The sequence below is a fragment of the Hippocampus guttulatus genome, chromosome 6, assembly GCF_054856545.1.
Source record: "Hippocampus guttulatus isolate MCC_2025c chromosome 6, RoL_Hgut_1.0, whole genome shotgun sequence".
Taxonomy (NCBI): Eukaryota; Metazoa; Chordata; class Actinopteri; order Syngnathiformes; family Syngnathidae; genus Hippocampus; species Hippocampus guttulatus.
The window spans coordinates 20,879,792-20,904,939 of NC_141266.1; the positions used below are offsets into that span (position 1 = coordinate 20,879,792).

At 45.1% G+C, this 25,148-nt stretch overlaps 1 protein-coding gene across 1 annotated transcript; it reads left to right on the forward strand.

Moving 5' to 3' along the window:
* The first annotated feature begins 1,406 nt into the window (after positions 1-1,406).
* On the forward strand, positions 1,407-24,766 carry npr1b (natriuretic peptide receptor 1b). The gene is made up of 22 exons (XM_086112920.1): positions 1,407-2,008; positions 5,461-6,209; positions 10,554-10,741; positions 11,773-11,886; positions 12,913-13,048; positions 16,782-16,876; positions 17,533-17,668; positions 17,753-17,837; positions 18,480-18,597; positions 18,666-18,737; positions 18,813-18,890; positions 19,828-19,932; positions 20,061-20,132; positions 20,205-20,367; positions 20,566-20,721; positions 20,801-20,969; positions 21,169-21,315; positions 21,604-21,727; positions 21,918-21,986; positions 22,048-22,222; positions 22,405-22,503; positions 23,199-24,766. The coding sequence occupies exons 2-22, from the start codon at positions 5,465-5,467 to the stop codon at positions 23,342-23,344; spliced, it is 3,192 nt and encodes a 1,063-aa protein (XP_085969046.1). The 5' UTR covers positions 1,407-2,008; positions 5,461-5,464; the 3' UTR covers positions 23,345-24,766.
* Positions 24,767-25,148: the final 382 nt, after the last annotated feature.

Consider the following 25,148-nt stretch of genomic DNA (forward strand, 5'->3'; position numbering starts at 1 on the left):
CCTCGGCAACGGGACTATCGGATCCGGATGTGGATCGGCCCCGGACACCATCTCGACTTTATAAGCACGCCTTTGTGTGACCTTTAGCTGATGGCAACCTGGACGCCAAGCTAAGCTAGTTGAGGCGTGCATGCGTGTAACATCTGCGTAGCTACAGCAACCGAAGCACCTGCCGAGGACAAGCCGGGAGACACCACTGTGGCATATGGATGGAGACTGGCAGGAAGTGTCACGTGACCTGTAGGTACATACATGTAGTGTGACAAGAAGGTGAAAATATTTGATTTGAGAACAAGTGATGATTTGGTGTCATCTGGTGGCATCTTTGGGCAAAGGAATTATGTTGAAGTGAATGGAAGACCTTCATTTAGACAAAAATAATGAAATGGTCCCATCCTGTGGAATCTTGACACCAAGGAACTATTCTGGATTGATTTGAGGAGTTTCATTTTGATAAAGATACTGCCTTGGCACCATCTTGTGGCGTCTTGTAGTAAGGAGCTATGTTGGAGTTAGTTGAGTATTTTCTTTTTAAAAACAGTCACGTATCGGCACCTTTTTGTGATGTTTCAGTGCCAAGGAATTGTTCAAGTGAATCGGGGAGTTTCATTCGAGAAAAGTAGTGCTTTGTCATCATCTTGGTTCGAAAGAGATATGTTGAAGTGAGTTAATGACTTTCACTGAGACAAAAATAGTGCTTTGGCAATATCTTGAGGCATCTCTTGTCAAATCCTGGGTAGTTTGTGCTGTCTACTCGAGGGCTTGTTTCTTTCACAGTGTAGAACAAATCAGTTGTAGTACGACCGGAAAGTGTCATATGAGTCTACCTACTGGCACATGTATGTAGTATGGGGGGGGGGGGGGGGGGTCACGTGATATGCTGGGACTTGCACGTGTATGTTGTCGTGTGACAGCACTGATGGGACTTTTTCCTAAATTCTGAGTGCCTCATTAATGACTGAACGTCCACAATCTTAACACAACAGCAGTCAACGCGTTTCATTTGTTGGCTCTCAACGTTTATATGAAATACTAAAAATATAATGAAGATGACACTCGCACGCACGCACACTAAACTCACTCACTCACATCATCATATGGATGGCATTTTGTATTCAAATAAAGAAGTGTTGTCAAAGCTTGTGGCCCATCGACAAGTACGCGAGAGCGAGTGACTTGTCCATCAGCGTACGATGTGATGGGGACGATTGATTGTGCTTCGGTAGATAACATCGTGTAATTATGAGCGTAATATTTGCTATTATGGTGAACAAATGTATCTTTTCTGAGCATCTCATTTCCTCCCATTTGTTGTTTATCTTTTCTTTTCTTTTTGTCGTGGCTGTCTCATTTCCTCCCGTTGACCCTCCTCCAGTCCAGTCCCTCCCTTGCTGGCTTCCTCCTGGTTTGCTGCTGCCGCTGCGGCTGCTGCCTCCTCTTTAGCGTTGTTGGTGTTTGCGTGCCGCACTTCTCGTCTTGCTCGCGTCTGCGGGAGCACACACAAATGGAGACGGAGGACAAACAATTTGCCTTGACTTGACGCCGCCGTCATTCATTCATTCATTCATTCATTCATCATTCAGTCCTGGACTCATTTGGTTTTTTTGCGGCTCTTGTCTCGCCAGATTTTCTTTTTTTTTCTTTTTGTGTGTTGTTGTTTTTTCTGATATCCAAGTTGTGTGGAGGAAACACCTGGAAATGATTTGGCCCCTGCGCACCAATTTCAGCAATAATTTCAAGTGGGTTTTTGAGTGAGTGCGGAGTGAAAGTGGTTCACTTCTGCCAGCTGCGAACGGTTTCAGCGCTTCTCTGTGTGTCTCTTGTGTTCTTTCTTGAGGGTGATAGAGGACAATATTGCTTGTGTTTTGTTGGAAATGTCAATACAAATTGGTGGGGATTTGACGTCATTCTTGGCGGGCTACGGTTGTTAGCGTGTTGTTTGTGTGCTAGCTTTGCGCTAAAATCAACAAAAGAGTAAAAATGAAGACTCAAGACCACATTCGTTGAGGTAAGAACAAAGTATTTTCTATGATATACTTTTAAAAAATGTCAAACACGAAATGACGCATAAGCTATGATGAATATTGTTATGCTTTTAAGGTGCACTTGGTTATCAACAAAGGCTATTTGTGAGGCACTAAACTCGAAAAACATCCAAAACGTTTTGTAATCTCATTTGAATCTTTTAAGACTTCACGAACACCATATCATTGGCTTTGGACACTAGCCAACTATGTCCAAATTTGGTTTGTTTCAATATTTTTTCAAAAATACTAATTAGGGACGTGACAACAAAATTGAAATACCCCCGCCCCCCAACACCAATGTCAAGGGAAAGAGTTGGAATAATGGATCAAAAGCATGTCTAAATTGTGTCAATGTGTTCAGGATTAAAGAAGCAATGACATTTTAAAGTCTTAAAACAACAGGCAAAAATGTCAGTAACTTTCCACATTGTTGCAATAGAATAATAATAATAATAGATTTTATTTATAAGCGCCTTTCAAGACACCCAAGGACACTTTACAATAACAAATAACACAAAACAATACGGGTTGAGCAGCGGCAGCCAAAACGCGCCAGCGTTCACTCAACCTACTGAAACTGAGTGTCTGTGCGAAGCGGTGTGCGGCTGTTTCGGGATAGTCCTAAATCAGAGCAAAGAGATGTATTTTCAGTCGAGGTAACCTTAGGGAACCACTATGTCTGCCATAAAAAACATCTCTGCAGTGCGACACCAATCTGCATGTTGTTTGTTTGGCTACCGGAGTTTCCCACACCATTGTTGGCAGCCTGACACCGAGCTAATTCCGGTGGACGGCTCTCCTGCGTACCGCCCCACTCAAGGTAGGCGGCAGGGGTGTCAAACTCAGGTCCTGGAGGGCCGCTGTCCTGCATGTTTTCCAAGTCTCCCTGTTGCAACACACCTGATTCAAATGAACAGGTTCAATGTCAGGCTTCCACAGAGCTTGCTGATGATCTGATCATTTGAATCAGGTGTGTTGCAAGTTGCAACACACCTGTTGCACACCTATTGCAACTTGCAACACACCTGTTGCACACCTATTGCAACTTGCAACACACCTGATTCAAATGATCAGATCATCAGCAAGCTCTGTGGAAGCCTGACATTGAACCTGTTCATTTGAATCAGGTGTGTTGCAACAGGGAGACTTGGAAAACATGCAGGACAGCGGCCCTCCCGGACCTGAGTTTGACACTTATGGTTAGGTGACAGAAATGTTGGTAATGTATCATGTTCTTTGGCAACATACAAATTGGATGTAACTTTGTTTGCATGTCCCTTAAAACCCGCAAAATTGGTTGGGATAGGTCAATATAAATATTCCAATATAGCTATTATATATATATATATATATATATGTAAAGCTATAATATAGATGTATGTACTTTTTGGGCAGTCAAGGATGTGTGTGCGATAACAATCAAAATACTGCATGAAAATAATCCACTTAAAAACAAGGCGACAGAAGAGATTCCATTATAAATAGGCATAGAAAACACAATTTTTTAACAAGCCAGAACTAATTTTTCTGAGATGAGTGGAAAGCATGATGATGTCCATGAAAAAAGGCAGAAAGAAGTCCGTTGCCACATACCTACATTATAGCATTTTTCATACAACCCACCTGTCAAGATGAATTCGGACCTAAATGTGATGTTGAGAATGAGTTGGCCTTTTTGCGTGACCTCAGGAGTTGAATGGCTCTCATTAATGAAAGTGAACTTATTAATTAGGCCATTCACTCATGAACCATTTGAACGGCTCATTAACTGTGAGACATTTGCACTCACCGTGCTTGGACAGTATGAGCACAGTCCACGAGATTTATGTCGGTCACCCTTTGTGGTGAGTCATTACTGAGATTTGTGGGGATACTTTTTGGAGACATTTATGAGATATGTCATGACACACTTGGAGATCTTTCTAAGGTTTGTGTGAAAACATTAAGGTGATATTTAGAAGCTACTTTAAGAGTCATTTGAGTGGTTTTGTGTAGCGACATCTAGGAGGTATGTTGATGAGATATGCATTTCTGAGGTTTGTCTCGAAATATTTGAGACATTTTAATGATGGAATTATTTTGGTTGGTTTTTGGGGCCACAATAATGTCTAAGATATTTCTGAAGTTTGTGTCGATGCATTGAGAGCAGTGAGGTCACGTGGCACTTGGCTGCACAAATCGATTGAACAGGGGAAAAAAAAAACGGTTAAATTTTTTTTTGTAGCGCCGCATATTTGTACCAATCAGGAATAAATGACACCACCACCCTCCCTGTGAGGATTAATTTGCGATTAGGGAATATCCGTGACCAATGAATGCTTGCCGGGCCATGAAAATTCTGTACTAGCGTGAACCAAGCCCTGGTGAAAATAAAGGTCGGGGGCCCCCTATTTAGACTTTTGCGAGACATTGGTTTGTCTGGAAAAATTTTGGAGAAAGTTCAGGGAAATTTAGGTTGACCTTTGTAGGTATTTATGAAATTTGTTTGGATGTATTGAGGAGAAACTTGGGGAGTCGTTTTTGGTTCGTGGGGGCATGTGAGGTATTTTATGAGACATTTCAAGATATTTATGGTGGTTGTGATGATAAATTTTAGTTTGCATGGGGATATTTAGGAGTAGACTTTATACGACGCCTATATATTTTATGAGATATTTATGAGCTTTGTGTTGCTGACTTTTTAGGAGACATTGATGACTTGATCTTTTCAGAGATATTTATGAGCTTAGTGACGACTTTTACATGTTTCTCCATAACTGTCCTAAAATGCTGTATGAGCGAAGGCTAGGCGATATGGCTGAAAAGTGTGTTAGGATACAGGTCATTCAAATCAGTCGATTATTTATTTATTTTTTTAACCTAATCAAAATCTTTAAAAGGTCTCAAAAAGTTTAAACGCTGAACCTCAATAAAACACCACCATCCAAAGGAAAAATAGCTTTCAAACCTGGCAGATTGCCAGCTTTGCTTCCTAAAATTTTTTAATCGTTTTTAATTATATTGAACGCAATTTCCATGGATTTTGGTTCACTGTCTGTTGCGATATTTATTGATATTGAATGATTTCCCAGCCCTAGAATGAACTCATTAAATCTGCTCATGATCTCAGGAAAACATCTCTGAAATGTCTCCACAGAAACCTTCTGCATCTCTCCAAATGTCTCATTAAAGTTTCCAAAATGCACCAGGGCCCATAAAATACATTTTGATATGTTTTATGAAGCATTTAGAGATCTTGATGAACTTTTCTTGGAGGCGTTTTCGGAGATTTGTGAAAAAAAAAAACATTTAGCAGACATTCTCGGGATATTTTCGAAGCTATTTCTGGCTTTGGTCTTGATACAATGAGATGTTCTTTTTTTTTTTTTTTTATGCGTGAGACATTTTGTGAATCCTTTCTGTGCCATTTTAAGAGTCCTTTGGGTGTTCTCAGGGTCATGATGATGGGCCCCCCCACCAGAGCGAGGAGGCCCCCATCCCACCGTGCCGTCACCCCGCTTCTGCTGCTGCTGGCGCTGCTGGCGCGTCCACAGCGGAACCTCGGCAGTGGTCAACGGCGGCAGAACGTGACGCTGGCCATCATCCTCCCCGAGAGCAACATGGCCTACCCGTGGGCGTGGCCACGTGTGGGCCCCGCCCTGGTGCGGGCGGTGCAGCAGGTCAACAATGACCCCGCACTACTGCCCGGTGTGCACCTGAGCTACGTGTTCAAGAGCAGCGAGAACAAAGACGGCATCTGCTCCGAGTCGGTGGCGCCGCTAATGGCGGTAGACCTGAAGCTGGTGCACGACCCGTGGGCCTTCATCGGGCCGGGTTGCTCGTACACAGCGTCGCCTGTGGGCTTTTTCACCACCCATTGGGACGTGCCCTTGGTGACGGCAGGCGCCCCCGCCGTGGCCTTCTACGGCGGCGTCTACCCGTCCATCACCAACACGGGTCCCACCCACAAGAAGCTCGGCAAGTTCGCCCTGCGCATCTGCCAGCGCTTTGGCTGGCGCCGCCACGTCATGGTGATTTTCAACGACAACAAGGTGGACGACCGGCCGTGCTACTTTGCCGTGGAGGGCCTCTACGACGAGCTCAAGATGATCAACATCACGGTAGAGGACAGCGTCTTTGAGGAGAACCGCCCTCATGTTGACTACGCGGAGATACTCGCCGACATACAGAACGAGAGCAGAGGTCAGTACATGCGCCGCCTCTGCAGATTTAAGGGCCGTGAAATCCCACGTTCCATTCCAAATGTAAGAAAGACCTCTACGTTTTCTTAAGGCTAACACAGATTGCGATTATTCAGAGTCATCCTTTTGAGGTCTTGTGAGAATTCTGGATTGGATGACATCAACGTTGATCATGACGTAATCATCTGCACAAATGGCGAGCCCGACTCGATTTGTTTCTTACCCCCCTTGATGGTTCGCTGACGGCCACTGCGTGATTTCCATCTCATATGCACGAACCGATGGTCAAAGCTCACGAAACGGCAGCAGGTGATGGTGAACTGTAACAATTTTGCCCAACATGGCGCCCCCCCCCCCCCTCCCATTACTCATGGCTTCAGCATCCTGTCAACTGCCTGCGGTCCTCTCGCTCTGCTTGTTTTTGCTAATCTCGTGCCTGCTTGTTAGCAAATAAGGCCTGGGACTTCACTTTTCCAGAGGCGGATCTTCCGCCGTAGTTTCAGCAAAACTCTGCATGGCGCCAGGCTGCGTGTAAACCCGAAATTACGCGGCAAATGATTTAAAGATAGTCGCTTCAAGACATCGTGTCTAGTAGGTGGGTCTTCCTTGGGTGCGCTGGTTTCTTTAAAAAAAAAAAAAAATTAAACCACATGCTCCTTCTTTTAATGCCGGGCTGGAAAAGTAACTTGTTTGGTATCAGAAGAAATAACGCAAATTCCACAAAGGGGAAAAAAGTCTGAGATTTTATTTTAAGTTCATATCACCCTGCCTGAGTTTTGAAGAAAGACTTCATCAACAAACAAAACAAGGCGTTTTACAGCAAATCAACCCCGATCACTATTGCTGTACACACATGACTTGATCGCACACGCACGTGCGACGCGCCACCTTATTGACAGCAGCGCTCGGTGACTGGTGCGCACCGCCATTAGCGTCCACGTTTGCCGCAGGGCAGCTGCAGTGGAAACATGAGACGCCCCCCCCGGCCCCCAGCCCCACTTTCCCCATTAGATCGATGGCAGCCGCCAGCTCGGACCGCTTTGTATCTGCGCTGAGGTACTCCGGGAACGCTAGCTACCACGTTAGCTTAGTTCACAATTGCAAAATCAAGGAAAACATTTTGAGAAGAGGCATTACAAAACAATCAAACAGTATCAGCAAAAAAATTATAAAATAAAAATCAAGTGGAATGGTTATTTTTCAAGGAATGCAAACATTTCAAATAAATTCAGCTCAAGTGACATTCAGGTATGCCTAACGTTAATCTCAACAAAATATTACAAAGCAGAAAGAAACAAATGACAAGTTTCTCGTTCTTTTTCTCAACTTCAATTGACGCACGATTTGTATTCAGCTTCAATGAGCAAAGAGCAATTCCATTTACATTTGGACTTTTCTTCTCTTTTTTCTAAATCTCATTAATTAAAAAATGTTTTTTTTAAGATAAGAAAACCTTTACTTGTCTCACAATGGATAAATTCCCAATTTACAGCAGCAAAATTATGAAAGGGAGAAGTCGAAGAACAAAAAGTATATCAATAAATACAAATGATAAAACATAATTATAAGCATATTAAAAATGGGTGAGTCCAGGTTTTCAGGTCTGTCTATTTCACATAAATAAAACATAAAACTTTGTTGTTTAATTTCGTTTTTTTGATATTTCTTGATATTATATTTTCGATTGCAAGCCGTGAGACTTTTTCTTTTCCAGAAGATAGCAACTCAAATAATTTCTATTTTTGTATCATTTGAAATTTTGCATGTCAAGTATGGACTTTAGTTTGGGAAAATTACAACAACAGGCATACGTTTGTCTTGTTTTTTTTTTTGATAGAGACTTAAGATGACTACGCTTCTGTATTTTCATGTTGCTCATTTGAGTGGTGTTTGGGGAGTCGGTCATTTTTGGGCCCAGGGGGGATTTTGACAAGCACCAATGCAGGCAAACCATATCGGCCATGTGACTCATTTCGGCTCAAAAATCCACCCTGAGCCTTAGATTGGGCACCGTATGCTACACGAGCGCCACGGAGTACACAATAAGTGTGTGTGTTTGCATGCGCGCGCATTCCCAGCCGCCTCCCAACAGGACATTCATTAACCGAGGTCAGCAACCTGCGGCCTTATAAGGAAGCTGCGGCGGGCCTATCAGATGTAGAGGTATTTCCTGACAAACACGCTCATTCCACTCGCCCGCTTTCTCGCCACCATCCTAACATTTGATTGTTATTTTCACAAAACTCCCAACATTTTCACTCCGCCGTCGGCGTCGCTTTTACGAGTTTACCAAGCAGCGAAGGCAGGGGGCGCACACTAAATTCTTAAAGGAGTTCGTGTGAATAAAATTTAAGCTCACGAGATCTAAATTTAGACTTTGTGTCTCATTAATGCACAGCCAGATGTTAGCGGGTGACAAGCGATTACACACACATGCACGCACGCGCGCACACACACACACACACACACACAGAGCTTTCCGTCATCGCGGGAATACGACCGGTGACCACATTTGGTGGAAAGATGACAAAATGAGGCACAATGGCAAGACTTGCTTTTTTGATTTTGGCTTATGTCACGTATGACATCACAGCAGCTGCTTTGAATGAAGATTCCGAAAGCTGCTTTGCATAAACGGGCCCCAACTTTCTCTGCGACACGTCGGGGGGCAATCGGGACCAGCTGTGCCGTTAATTTCAACAAGTTATTGATATCCCTCGTAATGCTTTCTATTTACCTATAGATGCCACAAGAAGATGGCAAAGAGCGACTTTTGTCCAAATGGAACTCCTTATCTCTCACTTCACCAACTACAACCTCCCTCTTCTCCGCATTTCTTCTCCTTGTTGTTGTTGATCTTTATCTTCACATACTTCCTTGGCAAATATGCCACAGAATGGTAGCAAAGCACTACTTTTATCTAAATGAAGCTCCTCAGCTCACTTCCCTCGGAGCATGACAGTGTCAAAGTAATACGTGGCACGTTTGATTTCACATGAATCGGTGCTCGGTAGTGCTGACCCAAATTGTGTGTGTGTGTGTGTGTTCATCTCTGTCTGGAAAAGCTGTCTGAGGTCACTTCCTTTTTTCAGGGTGGTGGGCGCCCTTTGACTTTTTGAAAAATGATATATAGTCAGCAAATCAGAGCGTCAATGTCAGATATTTGCCACCCATTACAAATGCCATCACACACACACACACACATGCACGCATACGTGTGTGTCAGCCATAATGAGCCAAGTCATTTTTCAGTATTTTCTATTTTCTGAAAACAAGAAAAAACACAACTTTTAGAACACACATTGGTATTTTTTACTGGCAATTATGCTATGCGGCCGACGAAATGTCATGTTAAATTCATCCTGCCAAGATGGCGAGCGTTGATGCATGTCACAGTGGGAGGAGCTCAACTAATTCAGATTTGTTTAGGGGTGCACTCTAGCTTCCAGTGTTTTAGCCGTGTGTGCGCGCGCGTACGTGGCCGCTTTTACTGCTGACTTCCTGCCAGTGGAACAATAGAGGCGCTGGAACAGGAACAGCAGCAGCACTTGTGACGCCGCTCCCGAGACTTCCTGATGCACGAGAGGAAGACGAGACACGGCATGCACGCACTACCGATACTACCACTACCACACACCAAATACACAACAAATACCACAAGAACGCTCACCAAATGCGTCACTCAACACTCAATAAACGGCAGTGGCGGGCGGGGACGTTGGGATATGAGCCTTCACCGGGGACTCAAGTGAACTAAGCCACCTCTTAATAACAACATCATGTTGCAAAATAATGTACAAAAACCCCAAGAGAACTCTCTGGGGCATTGAAGAAGAAACGGAGGGATGTGGCGTATTTGAGGTTTGGAGAAACACGCTCAGCTTGACCTTCCAATACATCACCTCCAAACAAGTGCAGTATCTCACTTCGCTCTAAGTGTTGATCAAAAGTAAAAGCTAGATACAATACACGGTACTAACCAGAGACGCTGATGCAGACCTCCTTTTGTAAGATAGCTGTTCCATGCTACTCTGAAAGTGGCCCAAAAAAAAAGATTTCGTGGCTTGAAACAAACCTGCCAGCACCGTTGTGGGTTGACCTCACCTCACAAAGTCCAGTTTTTTCTTGAAATGTGCACCTTGAAAATCGAGTTCAGATCATGTGCAACATCTTCCTCTGCTGTAAATCAAGCGCATATCAAAGTTAACTCAACCAGTCATATATTTATTCTGCGCAAAGGAAACTAACAAAAAAAAAAACGTGTTTGTGTGTGTGCGCGTGCGTGCGTGCGTGCGTGCATGCGTGTGTGTGTGTGTGTGTGTGTGTGCGTGTGTGTCTTCCTCAGTGATGTTCGTGTGCTGCTCGCCCGACGTGTTCAGGAATCTGATGGTGCACTTTCGCCGCGCCGACCTTCCCCACGAGCAATACGTCTTCTTCTTCATCGACGTGTTTGGCGAGAGCCTCAAGTCGGAGCCCCGGCAGCCGTGGGCACGCGGCGACCCCGACGACGCCGTGGCCAAGGAGGCCTTCCAGGTAGCCCCCCCGCCCCCCGCATCCCCTCCCCACTCATGGCATGCTTCCCCGTCACCTTTTGTGTTTTGAACATGCTTCGCCCCGTCTGTCCACTGACACGCTCGGACCACGCTCAACATGTTAGTCCCCACTGCTGCTGCCTACGTCACAAGTTGTTGTTTCGGTGACATCAAGACTTGTGACAGATGCGTTGTTTACAGGCTGACGTGCGTCACACGAGTTATGTTCATTAATGATGCCTGTCATACATGTTGACGCACTGATGTGTGTTACGTGGTGTTGTGTCATTTTCATGAAGATGTGTGTCTGATATGTTGACAGGATGATGTGTCTCACACGTGTTGTTGCCTTCTTGACATGTCTCACGAGTCCGTCGTGACATGACATGCGTCATACGTGTTACGTTGAAAAATGACAGACATAATGACGTGTGTCATTGCATGTCATGTAGAATGATGTCTTATGTCCGTGTTGTTCACAAGACGACATGTCACCCTTGCTATTCTGAATAATGACGTCTGTCATACATGTTTACAAAGTGTCATCTGTATTATGTCATTGCCGTGTGTCATTCATGTCATTGAGAGGATGACGTGTGTCGTACGTGTTGCTGAAATGGTGAAATGATGACTTATTTCATACATGTTGCTAATATGTCACGTGTTGGTGTCTTGTGTCGTTGACACGATGATGTGTGTCATGCATGTTGCTGACATAATGACACGTGTCAGATGTGCGATGACAGGACGCCAAGTGTCATACATCTTGCCGACGTGACATGCGTCACACATGTTGCCGACTTGATGACATTTACTCTGTATTGTTGCCTTGTTAACATGATGTGTGTCATAAATGTCAGGTTGATATGATGCATGTGCGTCATGTGTTTTGTTGCCCTGTTAAGGTCATGACGTGCGCCATACATGTCACTGACATCATGGCGTGCGTCATTTGTCGTTCATGTCTCGTCATACGTGACATCATATGTGTATCTGTCTTGTCTCGTTCACATGACGTGCCTTTTCTGTCAGAGTGTGAAGATCCTCACATATCGAGAGCCTCAGAACGCCGAGTACAAGAACTTTGTGGAGAACCTGAAGGTGGACGCCAAGAGGATGTTCAACTACACCATCGACGACTCGCTGGTCAGTGTGGACACGCACGTACGCACAAATAAAAATAGACCTTCCACGCTGCGCTAAAGGCTAAGCTAACATGCGTTCATCTCCAGCCAAATGTTGCACTGATCTTTACAAGCGGCTGCTATCAGCCACTTTGCTCTATGCGGCAATACACATAATCACATTACTGCACTACCCTGTGTCCCTTATCACACACACCCTTCATGTGCGTGTGTGTGTGCATGTGCGCGTGTGTGTGTGTGTGTGTGTGGCATGAGCAGGTTGTCTGCTTGTAAAGCCAGTTAATCAGTTGCAGACAGCTGAGAGACACTAATGAGCTTAGCTCTCCCTCTCTCTCTCTCACACACACACACCCACACGCACACACTCAGCGAGCGCAATAAATGTCAGCAAACACTAAGTCATATTTGAGTGGCGATTGTGTATTTGTGTTGTGTATTCTCACGTGTCGTCAAAGCCGAGGAGCCAGCAGACGTTGACTTGGAGATATACAACAATAAGGCGCGACGCGCTTCAGCCCAATATCAATAATCAGCCTGGGTCGTGCCAGGCGCTGCTGACAGAAATTGGTGAATCATGTGAGGACTGAAAGTTTCACTTTAAGGTGAACAAATCACAAACCAAATGCAAGCCAAGTCATGAGAGGGAGATTTTTGGGAGAGTTTGACCACTTCCAGATGTTTTCAGTATATTTCAACATACTGACAGTCGTTTCCTGACACGGATGTACGCATCTATTGGTCAAGCACATTTTTCATGGTGGTGCTGTGGAGGCGTCTCTCTCTCTCTCTCTCTCTCTCTCAGCTAGACTGAAATGAAAACAAGCAAAACGATGCCGGCATTGGATTCCGTTTTGGTTTAAGAGCAGCACAGCTTTTGAGTCGAAGATCAAGATTAGCTGGTGAATCTAACATCAATTAGAATTGATGTGATAGTGATTGTAAGCCCACGAAAAAAAACTCGTGCTTTTTAACACACAAGCGGCTCAAGTGAAAGGTGTTTGCATGTCGCCATCTTTGTGTCTTCCAGATGAACATCATCGCCGGAGGTTTCTATGACGGCCTGATGCTCTACACGCATGCGCTCAACGAAACCATGAGTGCGTCCGGCACGCGGCCTCCGGGGACGGTGGTCACCCACCGAATGTGGAACAGAACCTTTCACGGTCCGTTTGACTCTTGCCATTTCAAACAAACACCTTCCCTTCTTTCAAAGCACCTGCGTGCAAACTTTTGTCTTTATCGTTTTTTTTGACCAGCTAAAAATTAAGAAATATGAATGTATCAGTATGATTTCAGAAGACATATGAAGAAGAAGTATTTTTAAGAACATGTAAAGTGAGACCTAGTGTAACATTGAGATGTGTTTCAGTTTTGGGAGCTAAATTATGCTTTAGTCTTCAATGACATCTCTCTCCTTTTTTTGAGGGGGGGGGGTTTACCATAATTTTTATTTCTTTTGTCAGGTCAAATCAAGTCAAATTTATTGAGTAAAAAAAAAAAAAAACTGACAGATGGGCTGCCATTTTGAAAGTAGCCGACCTTAGTGTGACTCGAGTGGGAGTCATTCTGAATGAGAGCAGCACGGGAGTGGGAGTCGTTTCCACCAGGAGTGAGACAGGACAGGATTTTAAAACTTTTTTTTTTAACTGTGATTCATGTCTGGCATAGGCCGGGATTTTGTTTGTGCGAGTGGGATGAGAGGCGAATGAAAAACATCCACACACATCAGGTCAGACTTGCACTTGCCCCAATCACTTTGTCAGGAACGTGCCTGTGTGTTCTGCTTTATTTGTCCTTCATTCCTACTCTTTGTTTTGGTTGGTCATCCATCAGCATGTCATCCATCATAACAATCACAAGCTTTGTTTGAAATGTCTTCACAGTGCAAGACACACACACGCACCCTTCAGCGTGTTGCCTCTCAACACACACACACACACACACAAGAACACACAAATTGTTTGCTTTCCCAGCAGCGGACACTTGAGGATATGAAGTGGACATGGCAGACGAGGCGTGCTGGTGCTGTCAGTCAATGAGGGGGCTCACTGCACTTCCAAAAATTGCCTCAGTTGATTGATTGAATTAAAATCGGTGTATGTATTTCAAACATGTGGTAGCAAAAAAAGGAATACAACAATCTACAATATAAATACAATGGTGCCTTGAGATACAAGTTGAATTAGTTCTGTGACCACGCTCATAAGTCAAAAACGTCAAATCCCTTTTTTCCCTTGAAAGGAATTGGAAAAAACAAAAATTGTTGCGTGCTGTGTGTGAAGGGACAAAACGAACGCCCCTTCGTAATGTACTTTCCAGTATGACGTCATCCTGAAATAGAATGCAGAAGTTGTCACATATATACATCAATTGAGTGCTACTCCTTCCTGTGTGCCCGCCTTGCTTAGCCTCCTGGGCGCATAATAAAACAGACAAGCACTTTAAATTCATGCGTGCAATACTGCGTGAATGCAACAGCCAATCGTGGTGTCCTGCCTCGTGGGAGTCATAATTCTGCCCCAATGCCAGGGTCCACGTTCACAGGCCGAATACTCAGAAGACATTTTCAGCCGCATGACGGCAATTCCGGCGCCACTCGACCGCACTCGACCTCACTTTTAGACTGTCCGAATTTGCCACGGTTTATTTGGTCCACGGAGGCTACAAGAGGAGGAACCTTTAAGGGCCTCGAAGGAACCCAGCCTGCGAATTGTCTTTCTCGTGTTTGGAAACTATTTGCGGTCGAGTTTCAGTGGGAGTGGCATCATGCGGCCGTAAATGCGGCCTTCTGAGGATGCAGCCTGTGAGTTTGGGCACAGCCCCTCTCTCTCTATTCAGTGTGTTAAAATAGTTGCTACAGGAGGTATTCATTTGAACACAGGTGTATTCTCAGAATTTCATCTGACTAACTTTGATACTTGCCATCTTTTAGCCTTCACAAGTGCATCAATATCAGGCGTCAAATCCTCAGTAGCAGCCAATTCTACGATGTCATTGAAGTGGTTGTCAGGCCGCCCCCTAGTGGACCAAAGTAGCAACAACATTTGCTTTTCTTGAAAAATAGCCGTGAATGTGTTCTCCATCCTTATGGGCCGGTTCGGACCCCCGATGGGCCGGTTTTGGCCCGTGGCCCGTACCTTTGACACCACTGTTAATTGTAGAAAATGAGGTGAGCAAAGATGGTGACGCGTTGGAGTGTTTTCTTGGCGAAGAAGCGTGAATATTAGATGTGCATGTGACGATGTCATAGTGTGGCCCGGTACCGCACCTAGAAAGGCAGGCGTGAAAGCGCCATGCTCTGTCTCGGTGCTCATCTCTTTGTCCTCCCTGGGGGACATCCATCACGCCGGAGCGCCCGCCCGCCCACCGCTGCCAATCTCATTGTGCCGTTCCGAACAATTTGTCCTCTCGGACAAAATGGACAACAGCGGGCTCAGACAAGTCACTTCCTGTTAGCTGTCGCATGTAATGTTCCTAATTCCTTATCTTTGATTTACACGCCGCTGTTGCCAGGCAACAGGTCTCAGGTTTACACTTGTGACTTTTTACTCCTCATGAGCGGCACGCTCTGCAACGCTTAGACAACACTGCTTCACAAGAAAGAACAGGACTGTAAAAAAAAAAAAGACAATAACGGGACTCCATCTGATTTTCGACTGTTCCAAAAAAGCAAATCTTCACGATTGAGAGACAAAAAAAAAAAACCTCGTTGTGACTTCTTGCTCATCTTCATCAGGGGCTCAGTTTCAATTGGGTTCCAATATTGGATTATTTTCAGTGTTACAATCTCGGAACACGTAAACCAGCACGCATGCGCAGACATTCAAATACAACTACACTAGTGTTATTTAAGGACAACCACAACATGAAAATAAGTAACAACAGCAAAATGAGTGAGTTGGCCTGGGCTGACTATTCATGTACATGACGGCCAACTACACATTCTTTCACTTATTGAATTGATTTATTTCGATTAGTGGTCGCCATCTTTTCGGAAGCTTTGAGCTACTTCTTGGGAACTGATTCATGCAAAGGGGTACCAAATAAGAAATGTGTTCAAATTACCTTTAATAATGGTATTTTTAGGGCCTGACTGACTTGGCTCATAACTCTTTTTAAATGGTCAAAAATGAACACCCCCCTAAAAAAATGTTTGTTTAGTTATTTCATTTTGTACACATTAGAGAAAAATAACTACATTCAAACATTCCTCCAAAATAGGCGAAAAATCTGGCAATTTTTTGCCAGTTTTCCTCTGCATCATATGTTTATTGGGCAAAAAAAAAATAATTTTATTCATTAGATTTTTTTGCGTTATTATTCGTCCGATTAATCGTGTATCAGAATTGTATTCTGCCAACTATTAGAATCAGCACCAGGCTGTATATTTTAATTAGCAGTTAATGACATCCATTTATGTGACGACGCTAATCATGTTCATGGTTTCTCATAATAATTAGAAAGCATAAATATCTATATGCCACATTGTAGTCCTATAAATCTATGCCAGTATTCATCTTTTCAAATGATCATGACAACAACATTCCTGGGAAATCATAATTATCCCATCACTGCTGAGCTATTTCTAGAAGAGGCCTACCCGCTGGCTACTCCATGTGGCCCTTGGGGGCAACACGCTGGTGAGCCCTGATTTAAATGTCAAAAAAAAAAAACATGGAATTGTTTCACTTGAAGGATTTGGTGGTCATCCAGCCTGAGTGTTGATTACCCAAGTCAGCTGACCTTCAATCCCACACTAACGTGTGTGTGCGCGTGTGTGTGCGCGCGTGTGTGTGCGCGCGTGTGTGTGTGTGTGTGTGTGTGTGCGTGTGTGTGTGTGTGTGTGTGTGTGTGTGTGTGTGTGTGTGTGTGTGTGAGACATGATGATGTGTTCAGGTGTCACTGGAACATTACAGCTGGATGAAAATGGAGACCGAGAGTCCGACTTTGCTTTGTGGGACATGATTGACACCAACAACAGCGCATTCCAGGTACACGCACACAGCAACACTTCCTGTCACTCCTCAGTGTGTGTGACAACAAAAACAACATTTTGGGAAAATTTAAAACATCAGACAAAACACCAAAAAAGACCAAACAAAAAAACTGAAATGTGCAATTTTGTTTTTTTCACAGTCAAGAACAAACGCACAAAAAAAACCCAGATTATATTCTCATACATTAACGAGTAGTATAAAATAAAATCAATAATTATTCTATAAATATTTAAAAAGGAGTCTGATTTCCTTGTGCCTCCAAAATACCTTTTTTTTTAAAATAATGTTTGTTGCACCGTTAACTTTGTATCATCAAAAAGATCATTCGTCCAAATAACATAACACTCATGTGGGTTGATAATATCACATACTTTGCTTCTGCCCGCTTATTTTTGTTTGTTTGTTTGTTTTTTTGCCATTAGTGAATCTCCCTTCTTGAATTGCCTGAAATAAAAATTTCTCCACGTGCTACTGCCAACGCAATCGTCATCATCATTCCCAACTGCCAAATGACTACAAGGGCCTTTTTAGATGGTGGACAAGCTCGTTGACTCTCCTGGGACGAAAGCGTGAATGGAACCTTACTGAACGAGTCCTGTCCTTGCTTGGAGTGCCGAGTGAAGAGTTGTGAACGTTGCGCTTGCTTCCAGATGGCGCTGGTGTACAACAGCTTAGATGAGCAGCTGACGGCCCTTCCCGGAAGGTCGCTGCACTGGCCGGGCGGAGTTCCTCCACCTGACATTCCCGTGTGCGGATTGAAGAACGAAAACCCCGCTTGCCACACCAGTAAGTTGCACCGTTCGGCCGCTGCTTGCCAACCGGTGTGCACCTGCGCATGTTCATCAGATTGATTTTTATTTGTATCAACAGAGACCATCACCATCCACCAGATGGTGTCCATAGTGGTCTTCTTCATCCTCATCATGACCCTGACAGTCGCCGTTTTCATTTACAGGTGAGGAATTTTCTTATAGATTCCAGAAAAGGAAAGCAAGATCAGTCCCAGAGCAGCAGGCTACAAACCATTGGAACGCACCAGTGTTCTTAGTATTGTGTGTGTGTGTTGCTTTTGGAGTGGGGGGTAATATCTGTAATGTCTGATACGACTGTCACGTTGCGAAGTGGTGGTGGACCCCAAAAAGCAGGCAGGAGAGCGGAGCAGGGTGAACTTGACGAGTTGTATTGATAAAAACACAGAGAAAACTAAATCCTAAACAAAGTTCTAAGAACACAAGGAATTCAAAGTACCAAAACCATGACTGAAGCAAAAAACTAACAGAAACAGACCCATGACAGAAACAAACATGACCAAACACTGAGTGGTCGTGCCGGGATTCCTTTTAAAGCAAGGATTACAGAACGACCAACAGGTGTGCAGCTGCAGGGAGAGCCCTACAGTGCCACCTGTTGGTCACAAACAGAATCAACGACAACGGAGAGAGCCCAAAAAGATCCTCGATGAATAAACTCAAATGAATCTATGAAATCAATTCCAAATGGATGAAGGCGCCAGCCCTGCTTAGAGTCTCGCGCACGTGTTGTGTGGTTCTTCCTGGAGGTGTTTGAATATTTGTCACGCTCGTTGTGGCCACTGTAGGAGGATGAAGCTGGAGAAGGAGCTGGTGGCTCAGCTTTGGAGGATCTCCTGGGACGACATCCACATGAGCAACCTCGACAAAGTGCTCCGCAGCGGCAGCAGGATCACGCTCTCTCTGGTCGGTCTCATCTTGACCGCGCCGCATGACCGTAGCTCGGGCCCTAACCGCGCTTTCTTTGTCCACAGAGAGGCTCCAACTACGGCTCCCTGATGACGGATGGTCACGTACAGGTGTTTGCAAAAACGGGCTACTACAAAGTAAGTGTGTGCTTGTCGCGCACCCGGCATCATCGGTTGATCATCGATTAGGATTTTTTTTTTCCCCTCTTGCAGGGAAACATCGTGGCCATCAAGTACACGAACAAGAAACGTGTGGAGTTGAACAGGAAGGTCCTGTTTGAACTCAAGCACGTGAGTATCGACGAATTCATCCTAACGAGTGCGAGGTCTCTGAGGAGGATCTTTCCCATGTAGCACGATGTACAATGAGGGTTCGATGGGGGAAGAACATGTAACATACAGTCGTGGATTGTGGGAATGTAACCGTTCAAAATTCTCGCAATAATGTGACGGTTTCAAACGAGCAGCATGAGAGATTCCGTCTGGCTTGTGAAACACTGCCCCCTGCTGTCAACCTTTGCATCAGCGATGGAAAAAAACGTGGTCAGGATGTTGGATTGGCTCTTGTTTGTTTTCAAGATTTGTTATTGCGGAAGCAAAGCAGGTGGGCACCCCTTTAATTGTGACACCCCCCATGTTTACATTATTCATTGAATTTTTAAAAAAAATATCCATTTGCTTTTTACTTGAAGCAATTGACTCTCATCGGAACATTTGAGCATGATTACAGTCAAACCTCGGTTTTCGTCCATAATCCGTTCCAGAAGGCTGTTTGAAAACCGAAACCACGCTCTTTTTAAAATAAAAATGTTTTTTTGAACACATCTGCTCACAATGGAAAGCAACACGAGGAAGTGACGCTTCCTCGGCTAGACGAGGAAGTGCCGCTTCGTGTGTAAGGAAGGCGAGAGGAGTGAAATGGTGCATTCATGTACGCTCAGTGTGTTCGAGAACTGAAATTTCTTCGTCATCCGAGGCATAAAAAAAATTGAAATTTTTGGGCGAAAACCGAATTGGTCGAGAACCGAGATGTTCGAAAACCGAGGTTTGACTGTAGTTTGTCTTCAGTTACAGTGTGTTAATTATCCACACAATGGCATTTTTTTTTTTTTTTGCCATGACCTTAATAACATGAAGATATTGTACCGTGAGCATCCCAAGTACATTGTGATGATCTCCTACCATATTGAGTGGTCCTAGATTGTAACAATGCTGTTGACGAATGCAGATGCGTGACGTTCAGAATGAACATCTGACCCGATTCATCGGAGCGTGTATCGACCCTCCAAACACCTGCATCATCACCGAATACTGCCCCCGAGGCAGCCTCCAGGTACTCTCTTTTCAACCTCTTTTCAATGGTAAGGCGCGTGTATATACTTTGTTTGTATCACCTCTTGTGTCTGCATCTTGTGAGAGTGTTTCTCTCCTTACCTGTCTCTGTCTGTTTGTGGGCGTTAGGACATCCTGGAGAACGACAGCATCACCCTGGACTGGATGTTCAAATATTCTCTCATCAATGACATTGTCAAGGTTCATCGTTTTCTCTCACCATCCGCCAGGAGGCGTTGTTCCCGTGATCACAGTCTTTGTTGATGCGCTTAGGGCATGGTGTTCCTCCATAACAGCGTGCTGATGTCTCACGGCAAGCTGAAGTCGTCCAACTGCGTGGTCGACAACCGCTTTGTGCTGAAGATCACCGATTACGGTCTGAGCAGTCTGCAATCTGAGAGCCAATCGGCAAAGGACGCTCACGCTTACTACGCGCGTAAGTGACACGTCGCGTGCTTATTAATGTTGGCTTGTAGCTTCAAGTGAACTCAGGTTTCTGAATGTCTTTGCCTTGCTCAAACACCAGAAGACCTATTTTACTGGCGACGTCGTCCAAGCAAGCTCGATCGGCTCGAGCCACCTGGACGCGCGCATGACGTCGTGTTGAAAGCTCGTATGTGATGTCATCCCACAGAGAGACTGTGGATGGCCCCGGAACTTCTCCGGCTCGAAGTCCCTCCTCCCCAAGGCACTCAGAAGGGCGACGTCTACAGCTTTGGGATCATCCTTCAGGAAGTGGCGCTACGTCGGGGAGTCTTCTACCTGGACTCTGACCCGCTCAGTCCTAAAGGTGAGAGTGCAAGTCCGCCGTGGGCTTGGGGCGAGGCGGGCCGGGCTTTCTCAAAGCGCAGGCTGACCTTCCTTTGCAGAGGTGGTGGACCGCGTAGTGCTGGGCGAATGGCCGTGTTTCAGACCCATGGTGGACCCGCACACTCACAGTCCCGAACTGGGTCAGTTGATGCAGCGCTGCTGGGCCGAGGAGCCCACAGAGAGACCCGAGTTCAACCACATCCAAATGCTGTTGCGCAAGCAGAACAAGTAAGCGCGTGCGCCCCGTTTGCTCGCTTCTTGCTTCCAACCTGCCGTCGTTGTTGTTGTCGTCGTTTGAAAGGCCCTCCCACAAAATGCTTTCAACACAATTGAACGAGTGGCGACTGCTCTCAAAGGGCGCTAGAGAACCTCACTAATGCTTACATACAGTATCGATGTGCATGGGTGTCTGCATCTTTGTGCGCAGGGAGTCCAGGACCAACATCCTGGACAACCTGTTGTCACGCATGGAACAGTATGCCAACAACCTGGAAGAGCTGGTGGAGGAACGAACACAAGCGTATCATGAAGAGAAACGCAAAGCAGAGACGCTCCTCTACCAGATACTGCCGCAGTCAGTACTACACGCTACACCACATCGCATGACACAATACTAGGCCACCCCAAATAACATGACACACTCCACAGTCCAGCACGGCAGGCCAAACTCCACACTTGATTTTCAAAACGGACAACAAATAATACGGGACTCTTCATAACGTCATTGCTCGGTGGGCCATACATTGCCCGGCCCTCCACAACACACACACACACACGCGCACACACATTGCATGCAACACAGGACAGGACCCACAGTATTGTATGTGTGTGTGCGCGCGCGCACGCCCTTGCGCACTTGCAGCTCAGTGGCAGAGCAGTTAAAGCGCGGCGAGACGGTCCAAGCGGAAGCGTTCGACTCGGTGACCATCTACTTCAGCGACATTGTGGGCTTCACCGCAATCTCCGCCGAGAGCACGCCCATGGAGGTTAGTACGTGCTCACCCATGCGCCGCTCATCGCGCCCCTTTCAGCGCTCCTCAAAGGCTCCCGGAGACACGTGACGGGCCGTCTTTCCCGTTAGCACTTGGAAAGCTGCTCTTTTGTCTTTCGCCTCCTGTTTTGCAAAGAAAACGCGAAAAAAAAACCCAGACAAGGTGTGCCTGCGTGTGTCTCCAGGTGGTAACGCTGCTCAACGACCTGTACACGTGCTTTGACGCCATCATAGACAACTTTGACGTTTACAAGGTAAGTGTGCGTGCCGCCGCCGCCACGGCAACAAGCGTTGACGTCGAGTGGCGCCCCCCAGGTGGAGACCATTGGCGACGCCTACATGGTGGTATCGGGGCTGCCGGTGAGGAACGGGAGGCTGCATGGCCCCGAGGTTGCGCGCATGGCCCTCGCCCTACTGGGCGCCGTCACCACTTTCAGGATACGACATCGGCCCGACGAGCAGCTCAAGCTCAGGATCGGCATACACAGTGGTCAGACACACACACACACACACACACAAAGCAGGGGTTTTTAAGGCCCCCTCAAGGCTAATTGAAGTAGACATGCACAATGGATTATTGAATGTTTGTATCTACGTAGTTGTGTCAAAAGGAACAAGCGAGTCAATCTTGAGTTTGTTCATGATTCCAAAATGCACCTCTCTCTCTCGTAGGTCCGGTGTGTGCGGGCGTGGTGGGTCTGAAGATGCCTCGCTACTGCCTGTTCGGCGACACGGTCAACACGTCATCCAGGATGGAGTCCACTGGGGAAGGTCAACAGATCTTTACATTTCCTTCTTTTTGTCAGGACCGTTTTTTTTTTCTTTTTTTTTTCTCATTATTCTTGAGAAGCTTCCGTCGCTGAAGTACATCTTTGCTGACATGAGCTGCTTGAAGTAATAAAATGGCACTCAACGCAACAGAGAGGAGGGCATGTTGCCAAATGATTTGTCAACTTTTCTGAGCCCGCTCGCAAATATTTTTTCTCAACGTGAGCAGCGACTCGAGGTCCCGCTGAGAAACAGACGAGATACACCGGTGCAATCATTTTGTCTGTCATATAATAAATTGGCCTAGTGAAAAAGTATCATGGTCATTTTCATATGATTCCATTTCAGATGAAGACATTTTACGAGGTATTTTTAAAAAATGGAATCTTGGTTTTTAATGTGCAGTGGTTGTGGCATTTTGACAAATTCATCATCACCCCCACGTTTTCCTGTCTGCTGTTGTGCGAATGCAAAATGGCTGCCTCATCCTGGCACTTGAGCTCAGAGATCCTCTTTGGTGTATTGAAACATCATCATGAGGCTCCCTCCAGTAGCAGTAATGCTAAAGACGGCCTGAGTGACATTTATTGAGCATCATGTTATTTAGGATGACTTTAGTATGATTGATGCAACAATAAGAAAATGACCGCTACACATGTCCACTTGAATCTGATATACGTGTGTGTGTGTGTGTGCAGCATTGAAGATCCACGTATCATCGGCCACTCGCGACGTCCTCCAGGAGTCAGGCCGCTTCCAGTTGGAGCTCCGAGGGGACGTACACATGAAAGGCAAAGGACAGATGACCACCTACTGGTTGCTGAGAGAGAACGACAGCCAGTGACTGCAGCAAGAGGGCGGGGCCACGCCTCAGGTTGTCCTAAAAATTAAAAAAAATACATGAGGGAAGCGACAACGCATTATTTCTTGGTGGCAAGGCCCCGCCCACGCAAGCAGGAAGTGTCAGATGGTCACCTGACTGCAAACTATGACTTTTGGCCCATTTGAAGCTCTCGACATCCAACTCGATCAGCTGTCAAGATGTTCATTGTCGTGTCGCGCGTCCACTAGATAGCGCAATGCCTCGCTTGTCACATAGTAACAAGCTAATGCTTAAAAAAAAAAAAGAAACGAAGGAGCTTGACAGCAAGTGAGATCAGATACAGCAGTGCCTTGAGATTCGAGCTGTTGATCATTTGGACAATTTTTTTTTTTTGCTCAATCGTGCGGGCAGCTACTTGAGTGGCGTCAGGTGACTGCTCAACTCACTTCACAACTACACAGCTTTAAAAAGAGACTTCAAGCTGTTTGTTCCCATGCCCGGTTGAGGTTTACGTTCAAAACAAACACAACATGAAGACAATTATACTTTGTGAATTTCAAACATAGGTTCAAGTTCAGTATCACACACTATAAGGTGCCAAATTGCACACTGTTGTGTGATAAATTTTAAGGTGGTACATTTCTTGTTTTAATGTGATGAACTTCACGGTTTGACGTCACTTTTTAATGAGCCTATTTGAGGTGACTGGCGGAGTCGTATGTGTGTCTGCGTTTGGAATCTTTCAAAACATTTGGCCTCATTCTCACCCCCCCCCCCCCCCCCCAGTATTATGGGGAATACGCTTCTGAAAAAGAAAACAGCCACAAAAATTTGCCTGACTAAATCTTATTTAGATGAATGATAAACAATACAATGCGCCAGAGCTAATAGCATCGACGTATACTACAGCGTTCAAACGCTTTCAGCAACAAACGTTTGAACAAAAACAGCGCGGCAACGTGCAGACACAATATAACACTGTTCTATCATATATTCTTTATCCTCTCTAAAGAATAACTTGGAGCTTGGAGCAATGACTGTCTCATGTCAAGCCATTGATTGAAGCAAAACAAAAGTTACATTTCTTTCAATGCCATTTAATTCGGTCATTGCTGTACGTTATTTTTTTGTGGGGATGGGGCAGTCTGGAGAAGATGAATGGTGTTTGAATTTATTTTAATTGAGAGTGATTATTTGTGATATGACCCCCTTGAGTTATGAGCATAGTTTCCAAACAAACTCAACTTGTATCAAAGGCAGCGCAAGGCATGGGCTAATATTGGCTTTTAACGGGATAACCGTGAGCAAAAATGTTGCTGTATCATTCAAATTACAGCTCTAAAAATTGTTTTTTTAATTTTTTTTTACATTGAACACAATTTCATTTTGTTTAAACGTCAGTCAATATCTGTTAAAATAAAATCAACATAAACATTGTGTTAATTATGTGGGTCAGTGTCCCATCACTGGTGACTGGAGAGCTATTTTTAGAACATACCTAGAGACCACTCGTGTCATTGGGGCTAACAAGTACCTGCTGGCACCATGAAGTTTTTTTTTTTTTCAAACCCTGCACATTAATCAACATAGCTAAAAGACATTCGTGAAGTTTGCGCAGTTGCTCTCTCATCTTCCTCCCACCATGTCCGAGAAAGAGAAAAAAAAGTTGCTGGCCTCCCGTCATGACCTTCAAAGGGTGCCTCATTTAGCGATCTCTCTATTGAGCCGTGCTCAGAAGTGCCCTCAAAAAGCAAGACAAGAGTGTATTGCCTGTGATGGTGTGGGTCTGTGCGGTTGTTGAAACCTCGACTCTTTCAAACTACGG

What these genes read in the sequence shown, in the direction of transcription:
- npr1b (XM_086112920.1), top strand. Translation starts at nt 5,465, where the DNA reads ATGATGATGGGCCCCCCCACCAGAGCGAGGAGGCCCCCATCCCACCGT. An exon ending in GCAGGATCACGCTCTCTCTG is followed by an intron (nt 18,598 to 18,665) that starts GTCGGTCTCATC and finishes CTTTGTCCACAG; the next exon opens with AGAGGCTCCAACTACGGCTC. An exon ending in TCATCAATGACATTGTCAAG is followed by an intron (nt 20,133 to 20,204) that starts GTTCATCGTTTT and finishes TGATGCGCTTAG; the next exon opens with GGCATGGTGTTCCTCCATAA.